The sequence below is a fragment of the Pituophis catenifer genome, unplaced genomic scaffold (genome assembly GCF_029215685.1).
Source record: "Pituophis catenifer annectens isolate HBS135680 unplaced genomic scaffold, rPitCat1.0.hap2 SCAF_18, whole genome shotgun sequence".
Lineage (NCBI taxonomy): Eukaryota > Metazoa > Chordata > Lepidosauria > Squamata > Colubridae > Pituophis > Pituophis catenifer.
The window spans coordinates 3,214,464-3,232,193 of NW_027256898.1; the positions used below are offsets into that span (position 1 = coordinate 3,214,464).

General features: G+C 43.9%; 1 protein-coding gene across 1 annotated transcript in view; it reads left to right on the top strand.

The window, feature by feature from the left end:
* Nucleotides 1–13,972, top strand: part of GNB1 (G protein subunit beta 1) — a 54,271-nt gene extending 40,299 nt beyond the window's left edge. Inside the window, exons 5-11 of the mRNA XM_070956330.1 lie at nt 1,764–1,827; nt 2,957–3,119; nt 6,580–6,646; nt 8,461–8,662; nt 10,033–10,249; nt 10,989–11,100; nt 12,626–13,972. Of these exons, the coding sequence (XP_070812431.1) occupies nt 1,764–1,827; nt 2,957–3,119; nt 6,580–6,646; nt 8,461–8,662; nt 10,033–10,249; nt 10,989–11,095 (820 nt within the window). The 3' untranslated portion in view covers nt 11,096–11,100; nt 12,626–13,972. The remainder of the gene's footprint in view (nt 1–1,763; nt 1,828–2,956; nt 3,120–6,579; nt 6,647–8,460; nt 8,663–10,032; nt 10,250–10,988; nt 11,101–12,625) is intronic.
* The last annotated feature ends 3,758 nt before the right edge of the window (nt 13,973–17,730 follow it).

Sequence of the window (17,730 nt, forward strand, 5' to 3'; positions counted from 1 at the left end):
AAGTCAAGAACGGTCCCTAAACAAGCGGCTGTACGTCACTTCGACCATAGTGGTGGTGTTCTGTCCCAGCTACGGACCCCAAAGAACGCAGCACACACACAAACTCTATACAAAGCTTATTTTACTCAAATAACTCAGTCTCTATCGACCACAGGCTGTTAATAAACTGTCATAACAGCCTACCAGAATTCTAAGATAAGCAGAAAGCCCAGAAGCAATTTTGCAGAGAATCCAGACACAAAGGAGAGTGAACTAAAGTTGTTCCCTACAGCTTGCTGCAATCAGTGTTCCTCCTTAAATAGACTAAGGGAGTGGCCAATTAGCCCCAAGCCTTACTCTCGAGGAGACCTTCTCCTGAGGAGCCACTCCTGCCTTTTGGCAGCTCTGCGCGCCCGTGCATCGAGAAGAGGCTCCTCCTCTTCACTTAAAGGAGCTTCTGGAGGTTCTGAAGGCCCTGGCTGAATCCCCGCCTCTGGCACCACATCTTCTCCAGCCTCCTCACTGTCCAACTCGAGCGCCAGCTGCACAGGCTGCTGGCGCTGCACCACACCAGCCTCCTCGTTGTCGGAATCAGCTACAATCCGCACAGGCCACTGATGGGCCACAACAGGTGGGATTTTTGATACGAGCTTCAGGCCAGTTCATTTTTTTTTTTTTTTTTTTTTTTGGGCCTGGAGTTGAGCAAAACTCCGAAACACAAACACACACAGCGAGGAAAGATTTATTTAAACAAAGCCACCGCCGTCATTAATAAAGTTTTACAATTGTACTTTTCCTGCTCCAGAACGGGGAAACATTAAGCGATGCTGACAAGTAAAAGTTAACATTTATTCTTCTTTGTTGACAGAGAACTGGGCTTGTTTTTCAAAAAGACGGCAGCCCCCTTCCCCCCCCCTGTTTTTGGAATTGACCAAAGCTGTATCGGAAGGGCTGTTTTTAATCCAAGGAAAAGAATCTTTACTAATGACTCGATTTTTGTTTCTTCAAGTCAAATAACCCGTGTTCCTCTTTTTTTTTTATTAACTGATGTTTATGAACTGTGTCACAATGGCATTCAAACACAGAACAAGCTGGCCCCTGGCCTGCGCGTGCGCTTTGCTCACTCGCGCGCCTTCTGCACATGTGCCCGGCTTTGAAAATATCTCCGCAGCCGGTTTGCCCGAACCGGCTGAATACCACTGATTCTAATGTCTCTGCAGTCACATGATCAAAATTCAGGCATGGATTTACAATGGTTGCCGCCTCACAAGGTCGCATGATTGCCGCTCGCGACCTCCCCTTCCAGCTTCCAACCAGCAAAATCAATATTGGGGGGGGGGGGGGGGAAGGAAGGTGGATTTGCATAACGGCCGTGCTCTTTATTCAACGACCATTGAGATTCACTTTTAATGTCCACGGCAACAAAAAGAAAAGATGTAAAATTGGGCATGCCTCGCTTAGCAGCCGCTCTGCTTAGCAGTGGAAGTTTTGGTTTCAATTGCGGTCACGATTCGGGGACTTAACCATACGAGTGTTTCCCATGGATGGTTAAACGGCCATTTAACGAAGATAACGCACAAATGGCTGCACTCCAAGCTTCCAGGGTTTAAACAGCGCCGAAGCCATTGACACAGTTCCTGGGTTAAAGCTAAGGCGACGTGATTTACTGGGAAACTCTTGTGAAAGATTCAGTCAATTGATTGAGGCCAGCCTGGCCCAGTTCACTGTATGAATAGCCCAAAAAAAAAAAAAATCAATTTATTCTCCCTTCTCTGCTCTTCTAGGCTTCTGGTTAGTGCATCACAAGATGGAAAACTGATCATTTGGGACAGCTACACCACAAACAAGGTGAGAGACGAATCAAATGTTCTGGCTGGTTGTTGAATTGCAGCAAAGCCATTCAGACTTCAACACAACTTTGTTCCCTAAAGCCAGTGTTCTTTTTATGTCTGCTGTAGCCCTAGTGAAGAGTTAAGATACACGCCCATTTACTCCTTTAAGTTGCAGGCCAAAAGTAATTATTTCTTGAAGCCGCACACAGGTTTAGCCTCTGCTGCTGGCAGTAGATACATATTACATTTAAGAGCTACTAGCTGGGTGAAAAACAGGGAATTCCAGCAGGAAATGGAAATTACTAACAGTTTGCAAAGAGCTACTTAACCTTGTAAACATTTCCCCTATCATTGTTTTCTCAAAGTTCTCTAAAGTACCCAACAGAGCTATCTTATCAGAAGTTTCCATTTTCTCGATTCCAGTGTATTTTCTCCCAAAATTCATTGCAACACTTGTAAACTTAGAGGGAACCAGCATGTATAGTACTTAAAGTAGTGAAGATTAAGAGCAGGGAAACCCAGGTTCTCGTGTCTCCCCTCCCTTAGCCGTAAAAGCTCCTTCGGGGAGTTCAAATCACTCAGTGTCTCTCCGTCCAACCTACCTCAAAGGGCCGTGGTGGGGAAAAACAAGAGGAGGCAAGCAGCCCATTTGCAAACAATTCAGTGCTAGCAAAACTCGGATACAGAATAACAAGAGTTGGAAGGGTTCCTTGTAGGTCATCTAGTCCAACCCCGCTACACCATTTCTGACAGATGGCAGTCCAGTCTCTTCTTGAAAGCTTCCAACGATGAAGCTCTCCCCACAACATCCGAAGGCAACTTCTCTTCCATGGGTTGATTAAGAGGCCTTTTCCCTAAATGGCTGCCAAATAAAAATTAACCGCTTAAAAGGCAGCAACGCGATGCCAGATCAGCTTTTTAGAAAGCCACAATTCGTTTTCTGGGTTCCATTTCTTGTGTGTCAAAGTCTGAACAACTTTAGCCTTCTTTCAGGATGATTTATTGATAAAACAGGACCCTCCTCCAATTTGCCAGGAAATTCACACCCCTGCCACTTAACTGCCAGCGAAACATCTACCTGCTCACGGAAGCCTATTTTGTTTCACTAAATTATCCCATTTTTTATTTTTCCGTATTTTTGCTAGGTCCATGCCATCCCACTGCGTTCCTCTTGGGTCATGACCTGCGCATACGCCCCTTCCGGAAACTACGTGGCCTGCGGTGGTCTCGATAACATTTGTTCCATTTACAACTTGAAAACACGTGAAGGCAACGTCCGAGTAAGCCGTGAGCTGGCCGGCCACACAGGTACGTCCATCTCCCATCCAGACTCAGTTCATTTGACCCCTGGGTGATGCTACATCCTTGTAAAAGTCACCTTGTTTGTTGGCTTCAGAATATGTCCCAAATTCTGGGTAATTTTTGTGCAACTCAAGGGAAGGCTCGCCTTACAGCAGGTTAGGTAATTCCTGGAACAGGTAAGATGCTCAGTTCAGTGTTCTGCTTTTCCCAGATATGTGGACTCCGACTCCCAGAGTCCCCAGCCCTCTTGGGATGTTGGGAATTTCAATCTATGAATCGCAAGCTTTTTAAAAAGGAGGCTAAATTGACTGCCTCCATGTTCTGTGGTTGTATGAACTTCACTTCTCCAGATTGAATGTAACATAGAGGCAGGGAGTTTGGCTAGGATATATGAAGGATCTCTAGGTGAGTGGTTGCGGTGGCCTAGAGATGGAGCTCTTGCCTCACAATCAGGAGGCTGTGAGTTTGATCCTAGGTAGAGGCAGATATTTCTCTCTCTGGACACAATGAGAATATATCTCCTGAACAAAACTCCGCATTGACAACAGGAAGGGCATCCGGCCAGTAAACACTCAGCTCCATTCAGTTGCCCAGACTCCACCCCGACGCAAGGGATTATGGTTAAAAGAAGATGATGATTTTAGTTCCAGTTGGATTCCTCGCTTGTTAGATCGGTGTCGGCGGCCTCCTGGACTTGTGATACCTTTAGAACAATTTTTCAACAATTTTTTTATTGGAAAGCAGATCGATTCTGAGGAATTATGTGTAGACACTCAGCTTCATTCAGTTGCCCAGACTCTACCCCGCAAGGGATTATGGAGTCGTCAAAAGAAGATGATATGAAGGCTCTCTGGCGGTGGGGGCTGGTTCTGCAAGGTATTACTTAGTGCAGGGGTTCCCAAACCCCGGTCTGCGGCATGCCAGCAACCAGTCCGCGCAAACAAGGGAAGCCCCATCGGCGGGATGCAGGCAGCACGCGAAACCACCGTCCCTCCAGTCGGTGAAAAAATCTCTCTCCATGGAACTGGTCTCTCAGGCTCAAAAGCTTGTGGGGGCCACTGACTTAGTGGTTGGGTGGTACTTTCCCATCCCCAATCATAGAGGAAGAGATAGAGAACTGACTACATCTGTCCCAAGAGATTAGGCTGTTCAATATGCCAAACAGCTGGGTTTCTTCCCTCTGCCCGCCCCCGGGTGCCATTAAAAAGATGATAATCTCACTTTTGTCATAATAGACTTAGCACGATTATCCCGAGAAATTCTACCTCCCCAGGGAGGTTATTGGGAATATCTCCAAATCGGCATCTGTCCACTTGCACGCAGGCCATTAAACCAAATTCGGCATGGCGAAGTTCAGAGCGCTAATAAAAAGGATGAACGCTTTTTAAGAGGATAAGCGGATGGGATATGAATCTCGGTCGTGGGCGTCAGATTTTAAAAGGTTTTCAGGATCAAAAGGACAACCAGTGTCTCCTTTTGTGTGTGTGTGTGTGTGGTTCTGGTTTGTGACGGATTCCTTTGGGAACGTTTGTTATTCTTGCAGAGAAATAACAGGTGTGAAGACAAGTGATGTAACACACCTTGAGAGTGAAAAAAGTATTTGGCAAAGAAACCCTGTAGAGCTGTTGTTGCCTTCTTGCGGATTAACAGGAAGACTTTATCCTGTTATCTGAGGGATCCAGTTTTCTGGATGAGCTTAAGCCAACCTTGCGCTGTTTTTGTTTGTGTTTCGTCAGCGCTCCTCAACAGTGGCCTAGAGTACAGGATATCCTGTTTTCCCGAAAATAAGACCCAACCAGAAAATAAGTCCTAGCATGATTTTTCAGGATGCTCGTAATATAAGCCCTACCCCCCAAAAAATAAGCCCCAGTTAAGATTGTCAGCCAGATGGATGCATTTAGTATCGTATTTCCTCCTTATTTTCTTAACCAGAAAATAAGCCCTAATGCATCTCTCGGAGCAAAAAATTAATATAAGACCCGGTCTTATTTTTGGGGAAACACGGTAGAGGAAAAGCAAGGTGTAATTCAACGAATAAAGATGGCTGCCTGACCAAACATTAGGCTTGTTTTAATATATCCTAGCACAGCCCAGAATTGTGCATCTTTCCTATATGGCCTTGGGGCGCTGGTCCCTAGAGATAACCCACCCATAACCCACCTCTTGTTCTACGGAGCTTCTTAAAATATGGAATTGTCAGGTAACACGAATCCTCTCCAAAGCAAACGAGCCCCCCTTATTCACCGGGACATCCAGCAGCCCTTATTTTACTCTGCTCTTTCTGTTTGCAAAAAAAAAATAATAAAATAAAAAATTTAAGACTTGAAGGCGCGACTCAGCTCAGGGACTCTTCCTCCCACTTGCCAGCTTGGCTCCGGAAAACCTTTGGCGGTTCTTAAAAGAGACACCCCCCCCCCCCAGCAAAGCTCTGCGTCCCGCTGACTTCGCTCGGCTTGCCGGCTTTTTGGATGGAGACGAAAAGCAGCTCTCTGAGAACACTCGCCGGGGAGGGTGGGAGTGGGGGGAACTGAGGTTATACGACCGCAATAAAGAGCTATTTATAAATCCGGCCAGGTTTACAGGACAAGATGGGAACATTTTCTGAATAAGCCTTTGAGTCGAAAGCTAGGAGGGGAAAAAAAAATATTCACGGCGAAGGGCTGGAACCGTTTTTTCCTCTGGCCTTTTGGTTTATTTTGAAGTTATCCTGGGATACCTCACTGGATCAGGTCCTGTCCTGGGATAGTCCGGCGTCAATGCGTCCCTCCTCAGTTTCTCACCGTTGAAATGGGACGGGTGGGCCGGCAATGAACCCAAAGATACGGGACGTGGAAGTTCCCTGCAATGAACTGAAACATATTTTTCTATTATGGGTTGTGAGAATAACCTTGGGGAGACCGAAGGAGGAAGAGCTGCAGCCAGGGCAGCTGTCAGATAAGAGCAGGGGGCTGGATCCTACCTGTGGGGTGCTTAGATCTATCCCGGGGGTCTGCCCTGGAAATAGCGAAGGACTGGTGCATGTTCCCCTCCCCACCCCAGCTCTGTTTTCGCTGGCAGAGGGGTTGCAGGAGACCGTCGCAGCCGAAAACGGAGCTCGTAAGCCCGGTTTTTGCTGGCAGTGCACTTGGGCCACCACACGGTTGTTAAGTGAATCTGGCTTCCCCGTTGCTTGTCAGAAGGTCGCGAGGACACTGCAACTGTCATAAATGCAAGTCAATTGTCTGGATTTTAATCGTGACCCTGGAGATGCTACACCATTTCTGACAAAATGGCAGTCCAATCAAGAACTTACCTGTAAAGGCAAGGGAGAGGCTGCGTCATGCTTTCAGACTTTCAAGATGCTGTTGGTGTAACCCACCCACCCCTACAGCAAAGGTGGCGCTAGTCCTCATGATTCCAGCTCCCTTTTCTTGGACCGCCTCGAAGGTTTGCCTGACAACATCTCTCGCTTTCTCTTTTTTTGCAGGCTATTTGTCCTGTTGCCGGTTTGTGGATGATAATCAGATTGTGACCAGCTCTGGAGATACCACTTGGTAAGATCCGAACTCGGGTAACATGACCCGTTGTAGCTTTGCGCGCTCAAAAACAAAAAACAAACAAAACATTGAACATTGGGTCGAAATCTTGATCTCTCCCCTGCCAGTCTTTAAATCCTGCAGAAACATTTTTAAAAAAAAATAGAAGGAGGAAGCTGTTTTCTCCGAGCACAAATGTTCAAGCAGGAGTTTATTTTTAGTACCCCGAAATCAGGATCAGGCAAGATCAGGCAACTCAGCTGGGATCGTCAGAGCCTTTTAAAAGCATTTATTTTACAACCTCTTCAGCCCAAAGAGGTTGTAGAAAAAATGCTTTTAAAAGTAAAAAAAAAAAAAAAAAAAGCCTCTGATGATTGCGCGGCTCAGCTGGGCATGGGGGCGAGGCAGGGATTTTTGCTACCGGTTCTCCGAACCACTCGCCGTCATCGCTACCGGATCGGGTGATCCGGTCCGAACCGGGAGCATTTCACCCCTGGATCTTGGGCTATTCCAGCAGTGGAATAGGATTATCTTGAAACTCAAAAAAAAAAAAAAAAAGTTGTGTTATTAGCCGTCATACCTCAAAAATACAACTGTTCCCAAAAGGTTTCCACAATTTTGGCCACTACTGTAAATCGTAATATTTATTTATTTATTTATTTTATTTATTGGTTCGGTTTATATGCCGCCCCTTCTCCGGAGACTCAGGGCGGCTTACAATGCGTTAAGCAATAGCCTTCATACTTTTGTATATACCTGCTTAGTAGGGCTTTCCCCCCCCCCAGCGGTGCTCTTTTTTTTAATACAAGGTCAGCTTATTGCCCCCACAATCCAGGTCCTCATTTTACCTACCTCAGAAGGATGGAAGGCTGAGTCAACCTTTTTTTTTTTAAATTTTTTTTTAATTGAAAATTATTAAAAAATACAGAAAAAAAATATAATAATATGGATAGAATTGCAGAGAGTAATATAATACATATAGAGTTTTAAAGTATCAATTTTCGCCTGGAGAAAGTACAAACTTCCATTAAGCTAACTCATCAAAGGAAGAAAAGTTTAAACAGAAAAAAAATTCTCAATTGTCATGGAATACTCCTGTAAATATTTACCCACGTTCACATTAAGGTTAATATTTAATAATTAATATATATATTTTTTGATTTGATTTGATTTATATGCCGCCCTTCTCCGGAGACTCAGGGCGGCTTACAATGTGTTAAGCAATAGCCTTCATCCTTTTGTATATTTATACAAAGTCAGCTTATTGCCCCCACAAACTGGGTCCTCAATTTACCTACCTTAGAAAGGATGGAAGGCTGAGTCAACCTTGAGCCTGGTGAGATTCGAACCAGCAGTAAATTGCAGGCAGCTGTGTTAATAACAGGGTGCTTTAGACCACTGTACTACCAGGCTCCAACCTTGAGCCTGGTGAGATTCGAACTCGCAGTAATTGCAGGCAGTTGGCAGCTAAGTGCTACTTAACAGCACTTTAGTCTGCTGCACCACCAAGGTAATACTTAAGCTTTCAATGCTGGGATCGTCCCGTATCATCCAAGCAGCTGACAGAGCGATGGCCCTCTTTTAAGCCACTTCAGATCATGGAGAAATATGCTTTTTTTTTTTTTTAATGAAAATAAAGGTGATTTTTTTTTTTTAAGGCCTGTGAGTCAGAGAAAAGGGGAGAAGTCGCCAGCAAATTTAGAAATGTGATCTGTGTGTGGGAATCCAGCAGAGATTTTAGGGCGGGGAGAAACTCGCTAGGAGACTTAACTCGGTCGTTGGATGATGGTGGCGTTTTTTTTTTTTTGTTCTCCCCGCCTTACCTACCGCAGCGCCCTGTGGGACATAGAAACCGGACAGCAAACTACCACGTTTACCGGCCACACCGGCGATGTCATGAGCCTATCCCTCGCTCCGGATTCCAAGTGTTTTGTCTCTGGTGCCTGCGATGCCTCAGCCAAGCTGTGGGATGTCCGAGAAGGGATGTGCAGGCAGACTTTCACCGGCCACGAGTCGGACATCAATGCCATTTGTGTACGTAGGCAAGGCGACGGGCGAGGAGGCGGTCAGGCTGCCTCGTCATCAGGACCGCTAATGCTGTGATGTCCCTCGAGGGAATGGGGATGAGATTTCCTACTAGGGGGGTAGATCTATTGCCAAGATTCCCTCCCCCTCCCTCCCTTCCTCCCTATCTGTCTTTCTATCTACATCTCTCTCGATAGATAGACAGACAGACATACAGACGTGTATATATAATCTTCCTATTGTGTGTCTGTCTATCGGTCTAACTCTATTCTATATCTCTCTATTGGTCTACCTGTCTCTACTCTTTCTCTCTTGTTTCTATCGGTCGGTCAGTCTTTCTGTCTGTCTATCTATCCATCTCCTTCCTTCCTTCCTTCCTTCCTTCCTTCCTTCCTTCCTTCCTTCCTTCCTTCCTTCCTTCCTTCCTTCCTTCTTATCTATCTATCCATCCATCTCCTTCTTTCCTTCCTTCTTATCTATCTATCTATCCATCCACCTTCCTTCCTTCTTATCTATCTATCTATCTATCTATCTATCTATCTATCTATCTATCTATCCATCCATCTTCCTTCCTTCTTATCTATCTATCTATCCATCCATCTTCTTTCCTTCCTTCTTATCTATCTATCCATCTCCTTCCTTCCTTCCTTCCTTCTTATCTATCTATCCATCTCCTTTCTTCCTTCTTATCTATCTATCTATCCATCTCCTTCTTTCCTTCCTTCTTATCTATCTATCTATCCATCTCCTTCCTTCCTTCCTTCTTATCTATCTATCTATCTATCTATCTATCTATCTATCTATCTATCTCCTTCCTTCCTTCTTATCTATCTATCTTTCTATTTCCACCTATCTATCCATCTCCTTCCTTCCTTCCTTCTTTCCTATCTGTCTGTCTGTCTGTCTGTCTATCATATCTATCTTTAATATCTACCTATCTACCTACTATTTATCTATCTAGGTGAGGGGTTGGACTAGATGACCTACAAGGTCCCGTCCAACTCTTGTTAATCTAATCTAATCTACATCATTTATCTATGCATGTCTGTCTGTCTGTCTGTCTATCGAGAGAGATGTAGATAGACATCTCTATCTACCTATCTACCTATCTAATCGAGGAATTGACCATGTCCCTCACAGAGGGCATACAAATAAAATATTAAAAGCATAAAAACAGTATGCTTTTATAAAAAAAAAAAAAAGCTTTCATATTATTAAGCAGCCACATCTGCCCCTCCCAGATCCTTGGGAAGGACTCAATAGATGGACAGAAATGCCAAATCCAGGCAGGCTGAACCACATCTGGCTGGACCGTACGACCACCAATCCCCGTCATCGTAAATCGTTTAAATCCCTTCTCTCTCTCCCCGCCTGCGCAGTTCTTCCCCAATGGCAACGCTTTCGCCACTGGCTCCGACGATGCCACGTGCCGGCTTTTCGACCTCCGTGCCGACCAAGAGCTCATGGTTTATTCCCACGACAACATCATCTGTGGCATCACCTCCGTAGCATTCTCCAAGAGCGGGCGTCTCCTGCTAGCCGGTTACGACGACTTCAACTGCAACGTGTGGGACACGCTCAAAGCGGACAGAGCAGGTCAGGCTCGCCCCCCCCTCTCTCTTTTTTTTTTTTTGGGGGGGGGTGGGGACAAAAGTGGCTGAGGGAGAAGAGCGATGGCGGATGAGGGAGGAAGTGGGGAAGGAAGGAATGAATGAATGAATATCAAATCCATGAGCAAATTCAGCCACTCATGATTATTTTTTCCTTCCTTCCTTCCTTCGTTCCTTCCTTCCTTTTCTCTTGCTTTCTCGCTCCTTCCTTCCTCCCTTCCCCCTCCCTTTTCTTTCCTTCCTTCTAGCTTTCTCTGTCCTTTCTCTCTCCTTCCTTCCTTCCTCCCCCCTTCCCCCTCCCTCCCTGCCTTCCTTCCTGCTTTCTCTGTCCTTCCTTCTCTCTTGCTTTCTCTCTCCTTCCTCCCTCCCTCCCTTCCCCCTCCCTCTTCTTTCCTTCCTTCCTGCCTTCCTTCCTGCTTGCTCTGTCCTTCCTTCTCTCTTGCTTTTTCTCTCTCCTTCCTTCCTTCCTCCCTCCATCCCTTCCCCCTCCCTCTTCTTTCCTTCCTCCCCCTCTCTTTTTTCCTTCCTTCATCGCCCTCCCTCCCTCTTATTCTTTTCTTCCTTCCTTCCCTCCCCCCTTCTGCTTTCTCTCTCTCTCTCTCACACACACACACACACACTTATGAGATGACTGTGGGTGGTATATATTTGCTACTCGACTGTATTGCAACTCTCCTCACGCATTGTGTTTCATTCTCCTCTCCTCTCTCTCTCTCCCCCCACAGGCGTCTTAGCTGGCCACGATAATCGCGTCAGTTGCTTAGGCGTGACCGACGACGGCATGGCGGTGGCAACAGGATCGTGGGATAGCTTCCTCAAGATCTGGAACTGAAGCCTGTAGGTACCCATTCCCATGCTCCCCTCCCCCAAAGCGAGGAAAATGTGGGTCGGAATCTGCTTCCACCTTCACTTCAAGTGAAATTATGGGGTTGGGGAGGGAGACCAATCAGCAACAGAGTCAAGCCTAATCTTGGCCTGATTTACTTCTAGGGGCAGGGAAACCACCATTGTATCAAATGACCATCAGGGTAGGAACAAGGCATTCCAGTTTAAGGGATGCTAGGTCCTTAAACGGGATATAAGCAGCTGCCTGTCCATCTGTCTTTCCTGTGCTTGAGCTGGAGATGTGGCTTAACAAGAGGGCCCTCCCCGGACTCCGGAGGCTTTCCTCGAGCCTCCAGGAGGGTGAAAACGGCCTCCCCAGGCTCCGGAGGCCCTTTGGAGCCTGGAAACGGGCTCATTTCTGGCCTTCCCAAACTTCCGGTAGGCCCGTTTTTCGCCCTCCCCGAGCCTCCGCGCATGCCCTGCACTTACCGGCATACAAAATGAGCCACGTGGGGACTCCTGGGAGGGGCGGGGCAGAGTGGGCGGGGCCAGCCAGGAGTGGGATTTTGGGGGGGGTTCTCTGAACTGCACAGAATCTTAGCTAGAGGTTCTCCCGAACCCTTGCGAAACCCCCGGTGGCCCACCCCTGCGCGTGACTAACTTAGCTATTTTCAACGATTCACTTAACGCGGCAGCAAAAGAAAGATTGTAAAACGGAGCACGGCTCCTTTAACATCTCACTTTAGCGACGGAAACTTTGGGCTCAATTGTGTGGTTGCAAGTTGAGGATTACCTGTGATAGATAGATAGATAGATAGATAGATAGATAGATAGATAGATAGATAGATAGATAGATGATAGATAGATAGATAGATAGATAGATAGATAGATAGATAGATAGATAGATATTGTAGATAGAAGAGAGAGATGATATTGTACATAGATGGATGGATGGATAGAGATAGATAGATATATATAGATAGATAGATAGATAGATAGATAGATAGATAGATAGATAGATATAGATAGGAATATAGATAGATGATAGAGATGGATGGATGGATAGATAAAGATAGATAGATAGATAGATAGATAGATAGATAGATAGATAGATAGATAGATAATAGATAGATATTGTAGATAGAAGAGAGAGATGATAGATATTGTACATAGACAGATGGATGGATGGATAGATAGAGATAGATAGATATATACAGATAGATAGATAGATAGATAGATAATAGATAGATATTGTAGATAGAAGAGAGAGATGATAGATATTGTACATAGACAGATGGATGGATGGATAGATAGAGATAGATAGATATATACAGATAGATAGATAGATAGACAGACAGACAGACAGACAGACAGACAGACAGACAGACAGACAGACAGACAGGAATATAGATAGATGATAGAGATAGATGGATGGATAAAGATAGACAGACAGACAGACAGACAGACAGACAATTCCCAGTGGCTTTGATTCCAGACCCTAACCATGGTTTTTTTCTCTCCGTGTATTCTCTTGCAGGACAGTCTGTGGACTCCCCGCTGATCAGAAGAATTTCCCCCCCCCAACGGTTGAAAGTTTAAAATAATGTATCCAACTCAATATACTAACTTGGATCCCCTTCCCTGCCCCCCCTCCCTCCCTCCCCCTCTCCCCCCTTCCTACCCCACCACCAAAGGGCAAAAGTTCTTTTCACATCTCGCCGAAGAGCACAATTCTCAAAGAGGAATCACCACAGTGGTTATACCAGTAAATAGCAAAAGAGATCAAAATTGTGCATTCCATTGGGGACCACATGTTATTATTAATTATTATTATAATTACATTATTATTATTTTGGGGGGGGTTTGTCTAGAGAAAAAAAAAAGAAAAAAAAACCTTAAAAAGAAATCACACGCTTGTCGTTAAGCATGCCTGGGGCAAAACTTAAAAGCAAAGTAAACGATATGATAAATAAGTAAGGAAAACAAAACACCTTGTCAGAAAAAGCAAAAGATAAAAAAGTTTTAAGTTTCACTGTAGTTTAAACCAACCAAACAAACAAAAAAGGCAAATCATACTGACTTTATGGGTTAATGGTGGGAAGGTTTCGTTTTAATCTCATCTTTGAAACTTAGAAGTCACGTGCGTAGCAAGATCGGTATCTCCTCTTTTTTTTTTGGTCCATGTTTCCATGTCCTTTTTTCCCTTTCTTAAAATTTTATTTTTATTTTTATTTTTTAAAAAAAATGCAATTTGCTTTTGACGGTCCAATTTCGAGCCAAGAGAAAGGAGTTCCCAACCCAGATGTTTCTGGGGGTTGTTTAAATGCTGTAAATTTACTCCCTGGGTTTTTTTTTTCTTTTTTTCTTTATTTTTTTTTTCCTTTTTTTTTTAAAAAAAAAATTCTGTCTTAATGTCACAAATCGTTGCACAAATATTGCATATATATGATAATGTTAAGAAAATAAGCAAGCACACTCTGTACATGGTATTGAATGTTTAAAAAAAAAAAACCTTTTCACTTCTATGGGTAACAAAAAAATAAAATAAAATACGTTCCTTCTTTTTTGTCCCCCCCCGTCCCCCCTAAAATCTCGCCAATTTTCCATTTCCTATCTGCTGAGTTTGTTTGACTAATGCCGAAGACTATCCCATAATTTCGATCAACAACCAGATTTGGTGGGTTGGGGTTTCAGGAGCAAGGCTAAGGGGGGAAAAAAAGGCTAAGGGGGGGGTGGAAAAATAAAACCCCACCAGTGGAACGAACCTTTGGCTGGGTCCGAAGCAAGATCCAAATATGATTTTTTTTTTATTTTTTAGTGAAAAACACGATCGGAGGTTTTTCTAAATTAAAAAACGATGATGATGGAAAAGTTGGGGTGGGGAGGGGGCACGTTTGGGATTTGCCAATTTTGGGGTGGGGGGGGTTGGATTTCTCTTAGAATCGCATGCTGTAGAAACGCTGAAGTGCATAATAAAACTAAGACGTCCTTCTGTTTGTGTTTTCTTTCGGGAAATTAACCTCATCCTTTAATCTTTTCTTTTTCTTTTATTTTTTTTTTAAAAACAAAGAAAAAAAGCAACTAGTTATAAACCATTGTTGATTTTCCTTACCGCCGCTACTGGGGGTGCATTAAAAAACGGATTTCAACCGAAAGAATGAAAAGTCTCCAGACTTTTTTTTTTTTTTGCACATCTGGAAGTATCGTTTTTAATAACGTTTCCCCCTCCCCACTCCTTTCTTCTATTTCCCCCCCCCCAAAAAAAAACCCTAAATTTGAAAGCAAAAAGCCAGCTGTTTAAACAATCACTTAGATTCAAATTTGAGGTAGAGAAAGGAGAAAGACAGTTAAGCCCCTTTTTCCTCGCTTTGCATTTTTGAAAGTTGAGCATTTGGACAGCAAATTGTTTGGATAAAACTTCGATTTCTTCCTCTCCTTTCCTTTCCCCTTTTTTTTTTCTTTTCTAAGCAGGGATTTGTTAAAAATCCTCTTCCTTTTTCACTCTCTTGCGTTTTCCACCCCTGCGACATTCTGTACAAAATGTGCTGTAATCGTGCATTTTATTTTATTTTTTAAAAGAAGGCCTGGATTTGGCATCTTGATTTTTTATTTTTATTTTTTTTGGATTTTTTTTTTTTAAATCACCCTCTTTCCTCTTCCCCTCGCCCTCCCCCACCCTTGAGATAAATCTCTGTAGAGCTTCCTCTGCACACAACACCCCCCCGGTTCCTTCACTTTTTGTATTTAATTTTAAAGTCGGTGTACTTCAAGAAAGCTGGATGCAAGATAGATCCTATATTAAAATGTACTGTTATTTAAGATGTAATAAAGCAGTTTGACATGACTTGCTCGGAGGGCCCTTGTGGTTTTTGCTGGGAGCGGAAACAGCATTTTTTTGGTGTCGTCGTTCTTCGGGGAAGTATGGCTAAGTAGCCTGGTTCCTCCAGAAAATGTTATATGCCGTAAACCATGGTTTGCAACCACTGCTGAGTTTCCAACGACCCGCTAAGCCAAAACCAACTGGGTTTAGATGAAATGTGATTAGGTAAGCACCAGGTGTGGTATTCAGTTAATTTCCCTACCGAATGTGAGCATGCACATTCGTCCACGCATGTGCCCGGTCTTCCGTGCATATGCTTTGTTGGCGCACACTCCTTCCACGCATGCACCCGGCCTCAAAAAAGTGCCTAAATAGGATGGCATAGAGCCGGGGCAGGCCAACCCATGATTTCCGCTACTGGTTCTCGTGAACCAGTACGAACCGGCTGAATCCCACCTCTGGTAAACGACGATTAATTTTTTTGTGTTTGGGTGTACAACACATTACGGTCCAGCACAGAATAGGATTGGAACTCGGCTCTATATCCCAAAGTACAGAGGAACTATTAGCGGTAGCCTTTGTCTTAGGTTGTGTGAACCAACTCATTGTGGGATCTCTTTTAGCATCCGGTATATAATGTAGGTTTTATCTATCATTAGATCATTATATACACATTCTATAATCTGTAATGCGTGATGTAGGTTTATAATGAGAAGATTTGAAGTGTGTGATCCCACTGTCGGCTAAACTAGGTTAGAATCAGAGGTAGGTTCCGCATATTTTTACCACCGGTTCGCCGCACGTGTGCTCACTTTGCACGCCTGCACACCTTCCGCCGGCCTCGAAAACGTGGCTAAATAGGACGGCATAGCTCCACAATCTCCGCTACCAATTCTCCTGAACCGGCTGAATACCCCCTCTGGTTAGAACTAACCTTGGATTCTCTTTGTTTAAGCCCAAGCCATTTGAGAATTGTGAAGTGGAGAGCAGGCCCTAAATTGTGCAAAATGAATAGGCTTATTTTTGTTGACTGAAGATTTCAAATATTTATTTATTTTTTTTAAGCTGTCTGCAAAAAGGCTTTTTCACTAGGTTTTTGCAGTCTTGGCCCTAAAATAATGTACGTTTGTATTTGTTTAAAAGGGTGCGTGCACTCAAGTTTGTGGCTCATTGCACAGGCTCTCGAGCCTGCTAGGCAAGGATGATGGGTGCTGTAAACCCCGAAGGGACCAGAGAAAACAAGACGTTGGCACTACCATTCGTGCCGGACATTGGCGATCTTGGCAAAGTCCCCGGAAAACCAAAAAGGAATTCCTGAACTCCAAAAGGTGGGGGATTTTTGCGTGATGCATTCATACATCCACACAGAGCTCAATTGTGATAATCAAAATGTTTGAACAGATCCTGGATAAGACACGATTGTCTGGCTGGAAGAAGAGCAAAAAAAAAAATCAAAAGATTTGATAGCTGGAATCCGTTCCAAAGAAACCTGCGGCCTTTGGGTGCAAAAACCCCAGCCTTTTTTTTAACGCGGTTGGACGGATGGCATCTCCGCTGTGGTCCCAGGAAGTCTCGGCTTGAAAAATGCAGTAGCAGCCGAGCCGAGAAAATAAGCTTGCCAGGAGGTCGGGTAAGAGGGCTGGCTGCGATCCAGGAAAGAAATCACAAAATAATTACATGTTCGCTTATTCAAACCATCTCTCTGTCCGGTAGCTTTTCGTAACCGTTAAAAAAAAAAAAAAAATTGATCATTTTCTTCTGGCGTTGAGTCGGGAGGGAAAATAACGGAAAAAGAAGCTGCTGGCAAGGTAAAAAGATCTGGGTTGATTTGATACGCACATTGTCCGGTCCCGTTGTTTTAACCGCGCCTTTTCCTGTCTCGTGAACTTGGGGATCGCTTGGTGGTCTCCCGTCCAGACGGGACGGATTAGTTTCTGTGTCCACACAAAGTTGGCAAAGTGGCTGTTTGCATTAAGACATTTCGTATGACTCCACTGTCAGCTGGCAGTCCACAACACTGCCAAGCGCCTAAAAGCGTTGGCAAGCTAAACACTTCCTGGTTTGTTTGTTTTTTTACACTTCCAGGTTAGATTATTTTTTTAAAAAAACAAAAGAAACTTCACGTGATGGCTTATGAGGCAGTAGAGCCTCATCATTGGCCAATGAAATCTATCTAAAAAACAAAATTCCTCTTTGTTTCGTTAAAAGTCATTCTACCTAGCAGGTTTTAAATCTCTAAAGTGCGACTTAGTGGCTTTAAAAATGTCCTTTTGATTTGTGTACAAATAAGGAGAAATTGTCTGCATACTCGGGAGACAGTTTCACATTCCAGAAAGTGGGCCTTTATTCTCACCAATAGAAGTGATAACGACAAATGTATTTGCCTGAAATAAGATTCTTGGCTCCCGAGACGTTGATACTGATATTGCTGAACAATAATATTTATCATTATTTATATTCCTGCACAACAGTAGTTTCAGGAGACACAGGACCATTTTTCAAAAATGAAAGGATGATTAAATAGCACCCATTATATACATCGCAGAATTAGGAAAATTTGGAATTGTGAATTCCATGCGTCTCTCATTTTCAGACATGCTGATCTCAAATTTCTGGCATTGTCCCGATTATAAAATCTTTTTTGACATTCCCTTAGCTTAACCCCATTCTCTTTTTAAAATTTAACCATTTTCTTAGTCTAAGAAACATATTCTTAACTATTGAGTTTTTAATTGTCCTTACTCATTTGCTCCACTAGAGGGAACCCTTCCAACACTTAAGCTTTCTTCAAAGGGCTGAATGGAAGGCTAAAATTTTGCAAA